Raw genomic sequence first — 18,273 nt, 5'->3', positions numbered from 1 at the left:
AGTGCTCCTCAACCATTAGATCCAGCAGATTACAGCACTGTTCCCACATTCTCTGAATAACCCGACATTTCCCTACCCCTTTCTTCCATGTTTTATATTTTACAAAGCCCTCCAGTTAGAATGTAAATGTTTAGTTATTAAGTGCCATTAATTCAGATGATCTAGAAACTTAGGCTAGCATATGTGGAGTCTCAAAAGTAAAGTCTTCAGGACACTGCAGAGAAAACTAAACGACAGATATCTCCTATTTAGCATTAAAATGTCACAGCCTGGGAACGGATGGTCCCTTTTGAGGGCACGGCAGTCCCCAGAGTCGAGTTCTGGACAGGAGTAAAGTATAGGGTTTAGAATGCAGATATCTGCTATCCACCTGCTTTTTCTTCCCCTGCCTCTTGTTTATCTTGTTGTCTCTTGTTTATCACTGTTATTAGTTTGACAGGGAGGAGATGTAGAGGGACAAGTGTAATCCTTCAATCCTACGCGAGCGTGAGTGTGTGGATGGTCCTGAATCTGCTCCCGGGCTGGCCACACAGTCCCTCTCCTCCTTCTGTTTCTTTACCATCATTTTGGTGATTACCCTTTACTTCTCACTTCTGTCAGAATCTATATTTCTGATGGTATTTCCGTCTGAGTTGGCATTTCTCTATGCTGCAGCTGTCTTAATGCACACCACATCTCATTCCTCCCTGCATTCCACCTTTCCTTTAATTATCTGTCTGCATGAAGAATCTTTTGGACTCTCTGGGGTGATAGGTTCCTTAAGATTCCCCATTGGATTAATTAAAGGTGAAACTGTACAATACCCATACGCTGCTTCTGTGTGTCTCGTGTGTGTGCCAGAGTCTTGAATAAGAATATCATAGTTGCCTTTATGATATTTAAGTGTATTATAAACAGGGCATTATAAACTCCTACAAAATCTGTGTTAAAAATGCACACAATATGTTCACTGTGATGGAATACACAACTCAAGCGAGCTTAAAGAGTTGATTTTCATGCAGTACTTGAATGGTAGGAAAAACACTTCCAAAGATATAGAGATGTACAGCATATATTTACAAAAATATGGTCATTCATTCATATCATTTTACATTTTATCAAAGCATACATGATTTGTTGTCAAGGAGCTAAAACTTGCAAACACACTGGTGTGATCCTAAAGTAGTGGTGCTATTTAAAAAAGACTATTTTTTGGGAACTGTCAGGGAACTGTCATGAAAGTATTCCTGTGTGGAACCATCAACATTCACAGACCCAGTTGCATTGTTAGCTCTGGGTTGAATGATGCTGCATAAATGCTAACCATAGTTTCTGTTTTGTTACTCTGCAGGGCAGCAATGTGGTAGAAGACCAGGACCTGCTGGAGATAGGGATCCTCAACTCTGCCCACAGACAGCGCCTCCTGCAGGCCATACGGCTGCTGCCCAGGGTCAGTACTGCAGCTAATCCAACACAGAACATCTCAAACAGATCTGAGGAAATATTCACTAAACCTGAACGTTCTAATTTGTGTTTCTTGTAACGTCAGTCTCATACAAGTTACATAAATCCATCAAATGTTTAAACTACTCAAGGCTATTTTTCAAGTGTAAAGATTTTAAGTTAACATAAGTCTTTAATTTTCACTTGTAGCTGCAGCCAATCTGTTTTGTTTGGTATAAAATTCAGCAAATCTCCTGCTCCATCTGTGTTTCCATGTGATATAACTCTCTCTGTGGGTGGTTAGGTTTCTCTCTGCATGTTCTACAGAAGGAGTTCAGGGATTCAGCAAAAGATGCACTAAGCTTGTTACAGGAGATCACAGCGTCCAAACCACATCAAATTAAATAACTGCTCCATCTTTGTTGAGTCTTAATCCACGCTGCCCTGTGTCTGTAAAATTCACACACAGTTAAAAACATATAGACATACTCTTAAACTCTTCTTTGTTACAGAACCAATGCCAACAGTTATTATGGGTAAGACTTGCAGGAAAGTTTGTGCAAGGTCAAATGCTTTTGTGTGTGTGAGACAGAACGTAAGATCAAAGGTGTGAGACTGTATGGAATGAGAGCAGAAAAAAAGAAGTCTGTAAAAGAGAGGACAGAAAGAAAAGGGAGACTTAGAGATAAGCGGGTTCCATGCAGACAGGCAGAAAACTTTGATCTCCAGTCAGCACTTTCCTCTTTTCTAAACTTCCCAAAACACTGTAAAAAAAAAAAGAAAAAGGAAACCTTTAACTTTTGTCTGCTCACACATGCAGGCAAACTCATGCTCAACTTAAAGCGGAGGGTGTTGGATGTTTGAAGCACCATAACCTCTCTGAAGCTGTGTCGACTGTCAAAATAAAACTGAATGAATAATGAATTATCTGCTACACTCACAAAGTATTTCACTCAAGGCAATAACCACCCGCTGTTTGCATCCTATTCTGCCCTTTCTCAAAAGTTAGGCTTGTTTACTTGTTTGCACTGCAAATGAATGAGAAGTATGTGATTTTAATCCCGCATGTAGTTATAAAGTGGTGCTCTATCTTGAAATTTTTGAGTGGTATCTGTTGCTTCTCTACCTCTTTTTATATTAATAGAATTTCTCTCTTTTTCCTTCCTGTCTGTACCAAAGGTGCGACCTATCGGTTACGATGGTAACAACCCCACATCAGTGGCGGAATGGCTGGAGTCGTTGGAGCTCGGCGACTACACAAAGTCTTTCCTCGTCAACGGTTATACCTCCATGGAGCTGGTCAAGAAGATCTGGGAGATCGAGCTCATCAATGTAAGTCATGTAGTTTCACTTCCTGCTTCTATGTGCAATCCTGAAAAATGTTCAATTTCAAGGATAAGGCTGGTGATATTAATTTTACTTTTCTTATTGCGATTTGTTGACTATAAGATAAGTATAGAATAACACCAGCTTCATCCCTTCAACAAATAAATTCCTCTTAAAACAAGGAATATCTGCAAACCAGACAAGATTGATCTTTTACTGTGAAGCAACTTCTTTTTTCAATTAAGTGATGCTATCTTGATACTAATCCTTCTTGTGTCGACATACAGACATGTATTAACCACACCTTTAAGGAGTTCTGATGGATATATTTTCTTTGTAATAAAGGACAATAGTGCCACAGCTGGGGCTTTGTGAAGCTGAATGCTGGTTTCTGCCCTCAGCTCTTACCTTGGTGACAGAGTGAATTTCTTTCTCCTGCTCAGCACATGCACAGGCTTTGTCCTTTGGCTTTTTATGTGAAACAAGTCAATGTGAAACTTCCCTCTGTGGGATGGCTGCAGAGGCCATACTGTGCAGAATGCCCATCAGGCATTTCTCCTCATTACTGAGCAATGCGTGCTAAGAATACAAACAGGAAGGAGGTGCATTTTTGCTGTTATATCATAACTTTTTTTTTTGCCTTTTCTCTATTTTTCTTCTTGTCATAACAGCTCTTCGTCTTGCTGTAGAAGTTAAAATTTGCAGTAATGAAGAGTAAGTAGTTTGCAGCTGCCTCCCCTTGAATGAATTCTTGCCTGTAAATATCATTAATGGTGGATGATAACAAGGTTTGACATTTGAGCTCCTATGTTGTCACAAGTGGTGCAGGTTTATGATTCAATTTTTACCAACATAAAATCTGCACTAGAGATGGGATTTGCTGCAGCCGGATCTCATCGGAGCGATGTGCTCCTTTGATGCTCTGAGTGTAACGAAATCATGTTAGATTGCAGAGGGCACCCGCCTGGCTGATTTAAATGAGAGAGAGAGGGGGGGAGGGTGTTTTTCCTTCCCAGCTGAGGATAAAGTGATAAAGTGATGAGTGATCAGCTGGAGGAGGTGGAGAGGGAGTTATATAAGCATGTGGGATGCAAGATGTTTCACAGCACTGGGGATGCCGCCCACATGCTGCACTTGTGTGTGTGTGTGTGTGTGTGTGTGTGTGTGTGTGTGTGTGTGTGTGTTGCTGGATGCATATGTGAGATAGAGAAAGTGTTAATACATGCTTATGTGTTTATGTATTCGTTTGAATGTATCACTTTCCAACACAAGCAAAACTATACATCAATGTCCTTTCTGTCATGGAAAACAGAAGAGCCTTAAAGTTCCTTAAAGGAAAAACCAAATGCAGATGCTTCCCTGCACCAGGGCTCACTGAATGGTTTGAGTTTGTCATAAAATGCTACAGCCTTTACAGTCACCAGATCTCAATCCAGTTTTAGACCTAGGGATCATTTTGGACCGACTATTATCTACAAGTATTTAGTGATCTCTGTGACTGATAATGTGTCTTTTTCTCATGTCTGAATATCTGTTGTTCTTTCTGTCTGCTGTACTCAGGGCTCTCTTGCAAAAGAGATCTTGATCTCAATGAGATTACCTGATTAAATAAAGTATGTATATATAAATGAGGCCATATTTTGTGGAGGAATAGTGCTCATCCCTCCAACAGAGTTCCACAGTCCTGGCAAGAAGCACTGAAGTTGTTCTCAAAGCTTGTGGTTGCCTGACTCCATACTAAGACGCTTTTTTTGGTTTTCGCTTTAATTTGTCACCCAACTGTATATACTATACACTCCTTCAGTACTGCCATCTAGACCTGCATGTGTATTTAAATAAAAATATTGTATAGTATAAGGATTTTGTCTATATGAAGAATTGACATAGAATTGAGTGAAACTGCAAAGTGAAGCCACTAGAGGCTGCACAAGTACACAAATTGGCCAAAAGTATGTGTCCACATACTTCTGAATACTATGGTTTGTTTATCATAGTTTGGGTTAGGCCCCTTTGGTCTAATTAAGGGAACCTTAATGCTACAACATACATAGACAAAAAGATGCATCCAAATTTGTAGCAGCTGTTTAGTGAAGGCCCTTTCCTATAATATCAATGTGGCAAAGCCCCTGTGCAATAAGCTTGGTCCATAAAGAAATGTTTTTCTAGTTTAGTTTGGAAGAACTAAACTGGACAACACTTTATGGTTATGGGACCCTTAACTTTCTTTTCATATTTTAATAAAATTAACTACATTTTAACTGGAAACTCATAAGCAATTTCCTGGAAAGGACTTTGCAATGTATGGTAATAATTTTGGGGGGAAATGGAGATAGTGTTCAATTGGTACACTTCCAAATACTTATTTAAATATAATTGCTATAGCATAACCTAGAAACATGGATGGATTACAAGACACTTAACTACCAAAGCTACTCTAAACATATTGCAACATACTACAAAATAGTAAAACAAAATATTACAGGAAACCATTAAAGCAAACCCTAGATGAAGGTAGAGTCACTTAAAGCAGAGCTATTTTGCGGTCAAACATATCTACAAATTGCTTTACTGAATGTATTGTAAGTTGCCTAAACTGGCTATGAACTATGCAGCTCTTAGAGAAAATAATTTTATTCTTTTACTAATAAGTCAACACACAGTACATTTGTAGATATAAAAATGTATATCTACAGTCCATTTGCAGGTTGAAGTTACTTTAAAAGAAACAAATGAGACACACAAAACAACATCAGTATTAATATATAAGATCAAAGAAACATGGTGCCATCATCCCCTATATACGTTTGACTGAGACTTTTGACTTTGCAACAAGAAATGCCGAAAAAGTCAGTTCTGGTCCCTCAACTCTTTGGCCCCTGGGCCTTAAGTCAACGTCCTGCAGGTAAACCCATACATTTTAAATCTGTCATACATCCTAGCATACAATTCAACATATATGTTACGTTTGCAAAAATGAAGAAATATTTACTTGTTTTAAGTGGAGCACTGATTCCCAGCAGGAAAAACAGCTTATAAACACGACACAATTTACTAAACTCAAATAACTGTCTCAGAGCTTTGCCTTAATTTACCTTTGAATTAATGTACTACTAAATGTGATAGTTATGTCCAGTTATCATGCTAGAAAATTATTAGGAAGTCATTGGAGCTGTAAAATAAAGTTAACCTTGACTGGTCTGCACAGAGCCCTGACCTCAACCCCACTGAACACCTTAATGGATGAACTGGAACGCAGACCGTGAACAAGGCTTTATCACATGGGTGTAACGTAATGTTTAGGTGTCTACATACTTTTGGCCATGTAGTGTGTTCATTTGTAGCAGATCTTATTAATTGTGTGCAAGTGCATGTGAAAGAGTAATGCGTGTGTCTGCTGTATTAGAGAGAGAGAGAGAAAATAGAATTTGGCCACTGTTTTTATGTAATCACCAGATAATTGCTATAGGCAACATATGCTCTGGTGTCCAGGGAGATAAGAGAAGAGCGTTAACCATTGTTGGAGCATTTTAAAATAGAAAGATACAAGTGCATGTGTGTGTGTGTGTGTCCTTTTGATCGGGCACATATGTGCAGCCCTGCTGTTGTGGGACGAGACGAGCATCTCAAAACACCTTTTATTGCCGCCTGTCCACACTCGCACAATACTCCGCAGACAGAGAGCAAGGACAGCACTGTCTCTTTGGCTTTCAGTTTTTATATCATCAGAGTAACTTCCAGGTTTACTGTCACAGGTCTTTTTTTTTTATTTTTGACCATTGTTTGTAAGAGTTGGGATGTCCTCGAAACAGTGCCGTTGTGAAAATCCATCAGAGTCTACTGTCAAAGTTCTTGGTTCAACTTTGACCCTCAGTTAACTTTATTGTTGGCTTTTGTTTTTTTCCTCCAAATTAGCTTGGCTTACCTGATGGTTTGTTTACAACTTGAATGAGGTGTGACTGCTCATTTTCTCCGTCAGAGACTGCTGAGTGCAGTTTTATTAATACTGGAACTATGCCGACCTCCGTTTCACATCATAGAGAATAAGGTGTACATATAGTTAGTATAGGCAATGTATATACAGTTATTCATGGGACAGTCATGGGATCTGATTTAGAAAGCACATACTCTACTGTAGTTTAGAGTGGGAATTAAGTCTTAAGACCTGAAATGAAAACTCAATTAATTAGATTTTCTACCTTTTAAATTATTAAATCAATATTAATAATTTATAGGAATTCAGTATTAAAAATGGTTGAGTAAGTGTGCATATAATTGGAGTTTTTTAACATTATGCTAAGATTTAACTAATCACATTCCACTGAATGTACTGAGCCAGTTTTCTTCCACCTTTAGTTTTGGGCTGAAGTTTACATACAAATTAATAAGTGACAATTCTGTCAATTCAAATTAAGTCATTCGGTGTTTACAAACTTCCCTAATGAAAATTTCTTGCATTCCTTCATGTCAGACAGCGGAGTACTGTGTGTGAGAGGGCAGCTGTTTTTGAACACCAATGTCTTTAGGGAGCTGCCATTTAAGCCGTTTTGTGCCCTTTATTTCCCTCTGAAGGTACTTCATAATGTAATGATGCCAAGACATTATGAATGAGAATTTTATTGTTTTATTGCCAAGTGGGTTTACACATACAAGGAACTGGCTTTGGTGATTTGGTGCTTAACAATAAACATGCTAGGTAGAATAATATAAGAAAGATAAATATAGAGCGGTCACTCTATCAGCCTGCTTTTAATATCACAAGTCTCCTGGTAAAATCTGTCAGCTGTCTCCAGAATAATTTGCTGTCAAAGTCTTTGCTGTATGAAGCTTTAGGGCTCATCCCAGGCTGTGAGAAAGGCTTGTTTGGGAACGTCTTAGGCCTTGTTCAGACTTCCAGCCCATATCTCTTTTTGGCACGTCCAGATTATATCCAAATTGATACGTAGTTATTGCACGCAAATCCAATCTGATCACTTGCAAATAACATTGTCTGTCTTAAAGATCTGATTTGATAAACAAATCTGATTTGCCTGCAGTCTGACAAAGCCTTAGCTGGATCTGGACTGACATGTTGATGTTAAAAATATTAAGATTTGTATTTAAAAAATAACAAAATAAAAAACTTAGATAATATCCTTTTGATTGGTTGGGGGAAAACATGAATAAGTTTGCAAATAGGGTGGTGAAAATAAATTTAATATAAAAATGAACATTTATCATATCTATGCCAAAAAGAATTATTGATCTTTAAATATTGTATTACTGATTGAGGTGTCAGTTATCATGTGTCTTTTATCCAATAGCAGATAAATGGACCCCCTCATATACATATTCATAACCCTGCAGTGCAGTGAGCTGCAAACACATCCTGCATAGCTCCACATGGTGGTGCTGCTACCTCTCAGTTCAGTCAGACCACCTTGTCTTGAGGCCAGTAAAGTACAAAACAATTGCATCAAGGCTGCAAATTGCTTTCATTTTAAGTGAGTCCTCAGAGAGCCCCGAGCGAAGCAATTACAAATGGGTTTCTTTTTGGAAAGCCACGTTCACGACGTGGAGTGCAGATAGTTTGTGGTCCTCAAGGAACAATTGCCTTAATGTTTTCTAGATTAGTGGACCCTGATATCACAGAGGAGGGTGTCCTCAAATTTGTGTGCGAGTGTGTATTTTGTGTGTTCTTGGTTACTGGTGCTGAAAATGCGAAGTATTTGATTGAAGGTTAGAGATTTCTGGTTTTGCATATAGCTTTTTAATAGGCACATCTCATTGCAGCCCTTTGCGATGGGCTGCATTTCTATAAATTGTGAGCAGTTCAGTCAAAGAGGGAAAAAAGTCTGAAAAATTAACATCATATGGTTTATTAAAATATAATTTCTTCTTATTTCCTAGCTGAATAATCATCTTGTGACACACTAGAATAATCCCAGTGTAGGGGCCCCCAGGTTAGGAACCACTGCTCTAGATGTGTGTTAACATTTGTGTTACTTACATGAAAGGGCTTTGAACATGCAAAAGTTCAGCCCTTCCCAGATTGTTTAATTTGTATGGTTACAATTTACAGGCCTGATGAGGTATAACTATCTGGTATTCCACAATTTCAAAGCAAACACTAGAGAATGTTTTGAATAGCTAAATTAGTTTAGCAGAAACAATTTTTTATTTCTTATCTATTGACTCTGTGTTGGAAGAGGTATTCAGATATTCTAATTAAGTAAAAGTAGCAACGTGAAAACTCAGTTACAAGTAAAAGTCCTACATTCAAAACTAAAGCAACAAACTGTCACTTTTGGAATGTTTTATAATTAAATTATTGCTGATGCCTTACATGTGTTGAGCAGTGTGTCGTAGCTGCTCAAGGTAGAGCAAACATATATTTATATACTCTTGCGCAGTTTCATCTATAATGGTGCATCATATTTTATAAGCTTTTATAAGCTTTGTATGTAAAATCTAACTATAGTAACTATAGATGCCAGATAAATGTAGTGGAGTAAAAACAACAGTACTTGCCTCTAAATTGTGGGGCTTTGAAAGGATAAAGTAGAATAAAACATAAAACTCAAGTACAATACTTGAGTAAATGTACTGTAGTTACTTTCCACCATTGTTTCCACTGTCCTGTCGCTCATTACGCAACTCTTAATGTTTCTCTTGTGACCTCTCAGAGGGTTCATGACACCCAGGCAGGGATCCACTGACCAAACAAAACCTTAGATATTAAAGAGGTAGTAGTATAGTACAGTATATATCATCATATCGCCCAACCCTTTCAAAGTATGTAGGACAATCTTTTGCTTCATCATGCCTGTCTCTTGCATGTAAAGGCCTGTTAATGTGTGTTCATGTTATGTAAGTGTGGGTGTATGTTGGTATGTGTGTGTGATTCACCTGCAGGGCCTGACTTGTCCCTGCGTTCCCCCACTATTATTACAACACGCCATTTCAAGAGTTCTGCGCACACTAAACTGGAACTGTGTTCTGAAAACCTCAAAATGACTAACTCTGTCTGTGTGTCTGTGTGTGTGTGTTTGTGCAAATATGTGTGTAACTGTACAGTACAAGGCATCCAAAATAAATTGAGGACAGTCATGAGAGTTCAGCCTTTCTTCTACCGCTTGTACTCTGTTGCCATGACGGCTACTAGTTACCATAGAGACTAGAGATATGTGCACTTGGTATAAATGAAATGTATTTGTGTGCGAGTGTGTGTACTGGATTGCCTTTTCTTGACACTATTCCAAATACTCTGAATTTGTGTGTGTCATGTTCCTGTGCTTATCACCTTCTTTGTCACCTCTCCAAATGGACAGATTGTCTCACATCCCAACACCAGATGGTTCCTGCCTTTGTTAGACACTGCAGGATTAAAACCTATATATCATACCCTGATATCTACATGCACCCACATACATATACACTTCCGTTAATTAGTTCACCCCATCACAGATTCATGAGTTTTCACACCAAAAAGACGTCTACATGTGTGTTCAGATATGTATGTAATCACGGCTGTCACTCACTTGTGTCGTCCAATAGGTTTTCGGACGTGTCCTTATGTGTTCAAAATTATGATAGAGAACATGCGGTTTGTGTGAAAAGGGAGTGAGTAGTAGCTTTCACGTGGGTGAATTTGCCTCAGGACTGCAGTGTACTTCACCTTCCCTGCCTGCCAATATCACTCTCCCGCTGCCTTATTTGGCGTTTACACTTCCTGTTGTTGCACTCACCGTGCTGGAGATAGTGTGGGAGGTGCCAGGAGAGAATGTGTGTGACCCCCAAGCGCAACCTGAACCTGTGGCTCAGTAGTACTGCTGCAGAGCTGTAGCTGCTGGTCTGATGCTTCACAATCAACATCAGAACGTTTGAACTCAGTAGGTAACAACGGGGATGAATTAATCCCTCTTCAGGTGTTTGCTCAGGATCCATGTTTACTGATTGATTTCCCTTTTTATATTTAACGTTATGGTTAGTGAAAACAATAGGTTGACAAGCTTTCTTTAACTGTATCCCTCACTATTTTCCTTCACTTTGGTGATGTCCAATATGATTGGGGTTAGAATCTCCCTTCTTGTTACTACTTATAGACGACCTGCAGAAAAATATATAATATATATAATAATATATATTATCTTACAGGTTCAATTCCATTAAAATTTCAATATTTTCTCCCCAAATTTCAAAGGAATAGGTTGCATTTAATAGTTTACCCCACATTTTTCCTCAAACTACGGTAAGCAACAGTATGAATGGAAAAGTTTCAAATGCATTTTTAAATGATCTTACATTTACCCATAAAGGTATATTTACTTATTTTAAATCTATAGTATAGCTGTTTGATAATGTTTTCTCAGAGAGGAGACATGGAGAAGGATTCATGCACATCTACTGGATCACATAAGTAGACTCTTGTAAAGGACAGAAATAGTCAGAATGACGTCGAGCTTTGTGGGTTGGATTTCATTTATCTGACACTTGCAGTCACACGCATGTGAATTTATAGTCTCATACATAAACACATGCTCATGTTTAGTATAATACCTGCCACTTGTGTCATGTAGTCAGTTGATCCAAGACCACGCTATAAAAATAAATGAGTCACGTTTCAAACATGTTTAATTTCTTAGCCAGATATGGAAATTTGGTTGTTATGCCTACAATTTCACACATGCATTCATGTATTACGCAGGCCTGCTCAGTGGTGACACTGCTCTGAAGTGCATGAGGCCTAAAGGAACAAAGGAGTAATTCAGATAAAATTTCTTTGCTCTGAGCTATTTTCTGCCGAAAGTCTAAACTTGTCTGCATCTGTAGGTGAACAGAAAAATGTGATACCCTGCACAACCTACAGAGTTAACAAGTGGAAGGCCTCATCTGAACAGATTCCAGAAGTAAAAATCCCATTAGTTTTCTACGACCACACTGTTAAATGAATTACAGTTCGGGCACTTCCAAGATGGAATTGGATCGGTATCAAACTCCAGGTTGAGGGGTGCCATGGTAGCCTAGGGTTTAGGGCACTGGACATGAACCACAGTGTCCTGTTCCCATTCAGCGAGGGAATTCTAGTATGTCGTATCTCTGTCTTCCCTCATTTCCTTTAATCTCTCGACTGTTGGCTATCTAATGAAGGCATGAAAAAACTCCTGGTTGAATCAACAACACTAAAGATGACAATAGGGCTGACCCCCAATAGTCGAAGAGTCGATGCTTCGATGGGCGGAGCCGGATTTGACTGTCAAACGAGGATCATGCCATTGGCGATAAGGGGGTGCTCAACGTCTGATTTTACATAGAACTTCTCCCAATAAGTTAATATACAGCCTATTACAATATACATTTCAACGTTTAATGATGTAAATAAACATGTAAAAAGAATAAAAACTTCTAATAAATGTTTTTAAAGTGCGTGAATAAATCCAAAATTCTGCGCATGTGTAAGCATAGCGTGTGTGTGGTGGCGGAAGAGGAACACTTGCTGAAGAGACGGAGCCCCGGCTTCACTAGTGTTGTGCCGAGTTGTCCGCATCTTGCGGGACTTTCGGATAATTTATCACCGTTGATGAACCACACAAAGCATATTTTATCGTTTTTAAATAGCCGGCTACTTGAAATAGACCCGCGAGGAACCGCGACGTGCATGTAGTTGTCGGCAGCACGCAAAACTCACACAAGACCGGTGAATGACAAAAGAGAGAGAGCGAAAAGGGTTTTCAAAAGCCTCAGTTTAGCTGGAAATTTTCAGTGTAAGTTGAATGAATAGAGACTGCAGCTCTGCAGCTTCTCAAGATTAAAGCGAAGCTACCATGTAACCTTGGTACAACCATACCGTGTAACCATAGGTACAACTATGAGGTGAGTTGTTTTGTGCCAAATTGCAACAACACTGTTTGATTCGGCCCTCTGACTGGCTCCTTCTCCATAGCAACAGTGGCTTAGGCAAATGGGTATTGAGCCTTTCTGCACACCAAACTGAGTCATACAAGAATCATTAAAGATATCATTAAAGGAAGAGTTCGACATTTTGAGAATTACAGCTTTTCACTTTCTTGCCAAAATGTAGATGGGAAGATCGATTCCACTCTCATATCTGTAAAGTAAGTATGAAGTTACAGCCAGAGATGAGTTAGCTTAGCATAGCACAAAGACTGCAAACAGGGAAAAAGCAAGCCTTGCTCTGTCTTATTCTTTCAAAATAAAATGTTGAACTGGGAAACAAAAAAAATACTTGACCCAACAACTTTCTAACCATATTTTTTAATAATTTATATTGGTGGAATTTACTGTGAGGATACTGTTCTTGTCGAACTCATTCGGCACACGAACAAACACATTTACACTTCTTGTGAGCCAGCACGAGCTTGTCTCTGTACGGGCCCAGCGTCTCCATAGCAATGAGACGGAGAGGAGGGGGGAATATAAACTGGGTAGAAAGAGAGAGAGAGTGTGTGTGTGTGTAGAGAGAGAGAGAGAGAGTGCTCAGGCAGAGACATGTAGGAGATGTAGTCTGGGTGCCGCAAGCTGAAGAAAGAGGAGGAGTTGGTGAGCGCTGGAAATCTGCAGAGAGTGAGAGGAAGGGAGACAAAAGCTGGTGGTGAGGAGGCGAGGAGTAAAGCTAGGAAAGCGTGGTTTAAGACAGAAGAGAAGAGATTCAGAAGAGAACAGCAAGAAAGCAACAGCGAAGAGCGCAAGAAAAGAGTGTGAGAAAGGAAAACACAGGAGGAGACAGAGGAGAGCCAACTGAAGACGACTCTTCAACCTTTGATTTGGAATAAGTCCAGTCTTGAGGAGAGGTAGGTAACCCTGCTGGGAATGGCACAGGGAATGAGTGATGAACAAAGAGAGAGATGTCTTAAAAACTAGACAGAGACGAGGGAAGAGACAGAAGTGATACGATGATGAGCCATTGATCCTTTTGTTCTTGCTTGGTGTTATTTATGCATCTTTCATCTCTATGCTCAGAGAGACTGAGGTGATTACAGCATATGAAATGCTTCCTTGCCGCTCAATCAACACTGCTGACTAGGCTAATTTACTGTCTATGTGACTGCGTGTGTGTGTGTGCAGGAGTTAGAGATAAATGTTTTTGTGCATTTAGTATGTGGGAGTCTATCCTCGAGCCACCTGAGAGAATGAGCTCATGAGATCGTGATAAAGCGTCGATTGTGCTTTGATAAAACTTAAGTTTGCTGCAAACTCTTATTATTCCACAAGTATCATAACAGACAGAAAGTTATTTTTGTCTCTTCCCTATGAATTTATGCTTATAAATCTTTGAATCATGTCACTTTTCTCTGTTACGCAGATGGCAATGACTTCCCTTTACATCATTTACTAGGTGAATTTTTGGTTTTCTTGAACATGCAGTCAATCTCTATCAGAAATTGGACCACGTTTTAATTTTTGTAATGTCACAAGACTCCTTACAAGGCAAGTTAGATCCCAAGTCCGATGTCAGCTTAGAATATACCAGTTATTTTATGTAGTTCCAGATTGTGTCAACTGAAGCAGATAAAAAGAGGAAAAAGCTATTACTACTACAGTTAGATACACTCAAATCCAACGGCTGCCCTAATTTGTGTCCTATCCTCATTTGCATGCACTAACATACTCTTAGATGGTGAGAGAAGTGAAATCTGGGACGAGATCAAGAAAGAATATAGTTACTTAAGAGGGGGAAGTTGCTTTAAGATAGTTTCTATTAGTATGTGCAGGTGTAAAGGCTGACTGTTAACACAAGTATACATATTAACAAGATAATCACTATGTATGATGGAAACTGTAAACATTTATTAGCACAAGGAAGGCTAATCCACTCTCATAATGACTGTTTTCAGGATTTTAACCTCAAAATATCCCTCTTACTTTCCCCACTTTCTGTGCAAAGTGATATTTTAAAATCATTCAAAGAAACAGTAGTGATTACCAAATTAGTTTGCCTTCAGTTGAAGCCTTCCTGGCTTTGTCTCAAGTTGCCCTAATCCACTGGCAACTAGGCAAGATGATAATTTAATAGCTTCTATCCTGTAAGGACTTGTTTTCCAATGATGAAGGGAAACAACAAGGCAACAGTAATAGTCAAAGACTGAAAAGGAATGTAAGTGCGGACCTTGTGGGAGTTATATAGAGGCAAAGAACAAGACAGGTCCCAACAGGACGATGGGAAAGAGAAGTATTTGTCTTCTCCCAGCTGTTAAAGAACAGCACGGACAGACAGGGAGATTAAGTTGGAACTCCTGCCAGATGCTTTTTACCTCAGACACCAGTCGATCAATCATAATCCTGCCGCCTGTTCATTGACTCTTCACCACCGCGAGTCATAGCAATAGATTCCCCTTTAGTGACCGGCACTAGTCAGTAGGCTGCCCAGAGAAACCACAGCATGATGGATGATGCTGTGAGAGTCACTTCATGGACAAAGGCTTTTAGTATAAAGTAACTTTAAATTCTAAATATCATTTTGGTTATGCTACTAGAATTTTCAGATACAGAACTGGTTGGATTCCATCATGTTTGGTTAACTCTACCGTATCTTCCTTTTTTTAATAAGACCTCAAAGCAAGAATTTCATGGCACTTACTGTTGGCTGCTTGTAATATTTGGCTACATTTACACTGCTGCTCTGATATGGCTTGATTCATACTTTTGGCCATATCCTATACAGATCAAGAGCCCGTTGCACTGCTCTTTGTACGTTCACAAAATTAGTGTAATTAAAAAGTGTTTACTAAGTGGAGATTACGCATCACTAAATTAAAATAAGTTAAGTCAATTTAAGTCAAATCTTATTTAGCGATTCACTGTTAACAAATATTTACACCTTTTACAATTGCCAGGTATAACTGTCCGGTTCTGTAGATGAACTAGCTAAGACAGATCTAACGTTGTTTAGCTAATATATGACCGATTTTAGAATATATGAAATATGGTCGACCTAACATTTCGACCATGCTGTTTAATTCCAATGCAAACTGAGATTGTAAATGACATTTCACGAAAATAAACACAATACAGCTCAAATTACAATATGTCATGCTAATAATGTTAGCCTAATTACTGTCTATTTGGTTAGCATAATCTGATTTCCTACTCAATTTAAACTGTGTGAACGTTACTAAATCTCAAAACACAAATTTCTCTGTGTATAAATTAAACCCACATTTACAAAGGATTGGAAGTTGTTTAACATGTTGTGTGGCATTTAACACACCACTGGTGACTCCATCAGGAACTGCACTGGCACAAATAATCAACCTTTTCTCTTCTTATTTAAAGGTTTTCCCTCCACTCACTGCGAATCATGAAGGCGTACACACCTTGGTCCTGTCCAAAGCTGTCTCTCAGCAGAGAGACACATGCACATATGGCTGCTACAAGCATCCTATTAACCTGATCTTGTATATGTAGCCTTTTTTTTAAACCAAACAGTGCATGTAGTGCATGTTCCACACTTCACTGACTTTGACGCGAGCAGCTGTTGTATGTGAGCCCTATTATACCTGTGAAGTGTAAGGTACCAAACAACAACACAAACAACGCTCCACTAGGCTTTCTCTCTGATGCTATGTAAATCTCAACTGTGTTACGTCTTGTTGCCATGCACATCATACAAACTGCACGTCACTCACGGGTTTGTATAGACACGATTGAAAAAACACCTTGCATTTATGAAAAAGCTCATTTAAGCATCAAGACCTATAGTAAAAAATGTGAAATGTAGCCTTAGTAATCAAGGAATTTCATGTATGTTGTAAAAGCCAACTTTAAATTTTAAATCTAAATCCATGTGTTAGTTTTAATTAATTTTCATTATGGTTTCTGTCATAAAATCTAAACTTCTCTCAACAGCACTTGGAAGTTTTTAACAGTTTGAAAGACCAGAGGTGGATAAACTCTTTGAAGCTCTCACACCCAGAGAGTATTGTACATATAATCACACTCACTCATATACATATGCATCGATGTTCACACACAGCCTGGTGCCTTAGGAGAACTTGTGCTCCTCTGCAGTGTAAAAATTGGTTCCATCTTGGGGCTTTGAAGTATGTATTAACCCATAGATATATCACACAGTATTTCCTCTCTCATCATATTGGGTATTCAATTCATGAGCTCCTCTGTGTGTGGTAAAGAGTGTGTGTCTGTGTGCGGGAGATAAGCTTTGAGATATCTAGTTTCAACCTTGATCCTGCAGCACTTGGCAGTGTTTGCACACACATATGCACACACACACACACACACAGCATGCACTTCCAGTCATAGTTACAGTTCTCCTGCTATTAATGGAGATATATCTGTCTTCATGTAGGCGGGCATATTAACGGCATGCTCTCATTGGTTGCCTGTTCGCTCAGCACTGAAACAAGCATTCCTATTGGTCCCCTCTTTGGACATCACCTCACTCACACATCACCCTGAGCTGCAACTTCCCTCGACTCTCTCGTTGCTAGGCAACCAGTGGTCTCTGGTTTCCCTCCAGTGCCCCCCCAATGTGGGGTGTGTGTGTATGTGTGTGTGTGTGTGTGTGTGTATATGTGTGTGTGTGTGTATATGTGTGTGTATATATATATATATATATATATATGTATGTGTGTGTGTGTAGCAGTGGCTTTGGTTCTAAGCAGCGATGAAGCTAAGAGATGAAGCTGAAACCTGGACTTCACTGTCATGAACCCAGCCTAGCTCTCAGCTGGCTGCTTTCTGGGGGTTATATGTTGTGTGTTTGAGCATTTGTGTGTGTATTCTATTGAGAATACAGGCAAATCGATACTCATCATTCCAGTCGAAAAGCTCCACCTCCAAACAACACACATTAAGTGAGGGATGGAGCGATGAGGAAGGAACCAGAGGAAGGTGGTTGGCTGTGATTAAGTGTTCAGGGTTAGAAAAACGTCAATAATCGGGGTGAAAAATGAGACAAGCATTGTTGCTGTAAATGCTTTCACACTGTAGTGCTGTGCACATTATCCATATAACATTAATGCTTCTCTTTAACAAACCCAATTGGTTGCAAGATTAAAGCTAGTTTTGACTTTTGTCCTCTTTCATGTCGCATCTTAGCTGACATGACATATGTAGTCAAAACACATCAGAATTAGCCTTTAAAAAATACATGTGCAAAATGTGTTTGATCATAACTCCCCTGAAGGTACTGTATATTCCTTGGGAATTTTCAATGATAGCAACAGCCCTGTACTCAAATACTACACCCACCTAATACACATTTGACTAGACTTTTACAATTTACATTTTTGCCATGGAAACAGTTATTTGCTTTAGATATTTAGTCAAAACACATCAAAATCAGCCTTCACGCCCCAAATTCTCTGAAATATTCCAGAGGACTGGACCTTGATGTCACCATAGCCCTGTACTTAACCTCTAAAGATATTACTGAGACAGACTATTTGCTGATCAATATTACCATTCAATTGGCCTGTAATGTATTCTGACCTGGGCAATTTAAGTAACCTTATGCCAGAGATTCTTGGATCTGGAAAAATCGATGCAGGATTCTTCAGTCGCACCATT

The 18,273-nt window shown here is 39.1% G+C and overlaps 1 protein-coding gene across 6 annotated transcripts in view; it reads left to right on the top strand.

Annotated features, from left to right (window-relative positions):
• anks1b (ankyrin repeat and sterile alpha motif domain containing 1B) overlaps positions 1-18,273 on the top strand; it is a 262,630-nt gene that overhangs the window by 213,767 nt on the left and 30,590 nt on the right. For all 6 annotated transcript variants that reach the window (XM_046071972.1, XM_046071971.1, XM_046071973.1 and 3 more), the window contains 2 exons: positions 1,331-1,429; positions 2,602-2,754. In XM_046071972.1, the coding sequence (XP_045927928.1) occupies positions 1,331-1,429; positions 2,602-2,754 (252 nt within the window). The remainder of the gene's footprint in view (positions 1-1,330; positions 1,430-2,601; positions 2,755-18,273) is intronic.

Source organism: Micropterus dolomieu, linkage group LG16 (assembly GCF_021292245.1).
Source record: "Micropterus dolomieu isolate WLL.071019.BEF.003 ecotype Adirondacks linkage group LG16, ASM2129224v1, whole genome shotgun sequence".
NCBI lineage: Eukaryota > Metazoa > Chordata > Actinopteri > Centrarchiformes > Centrarchidae > Micropterus > Micropterus dolomieu.
Note: the sequence above shows the minus strand (reverse complement) of the source record. Positions and strands in the feature narration are given on the sequence as shown.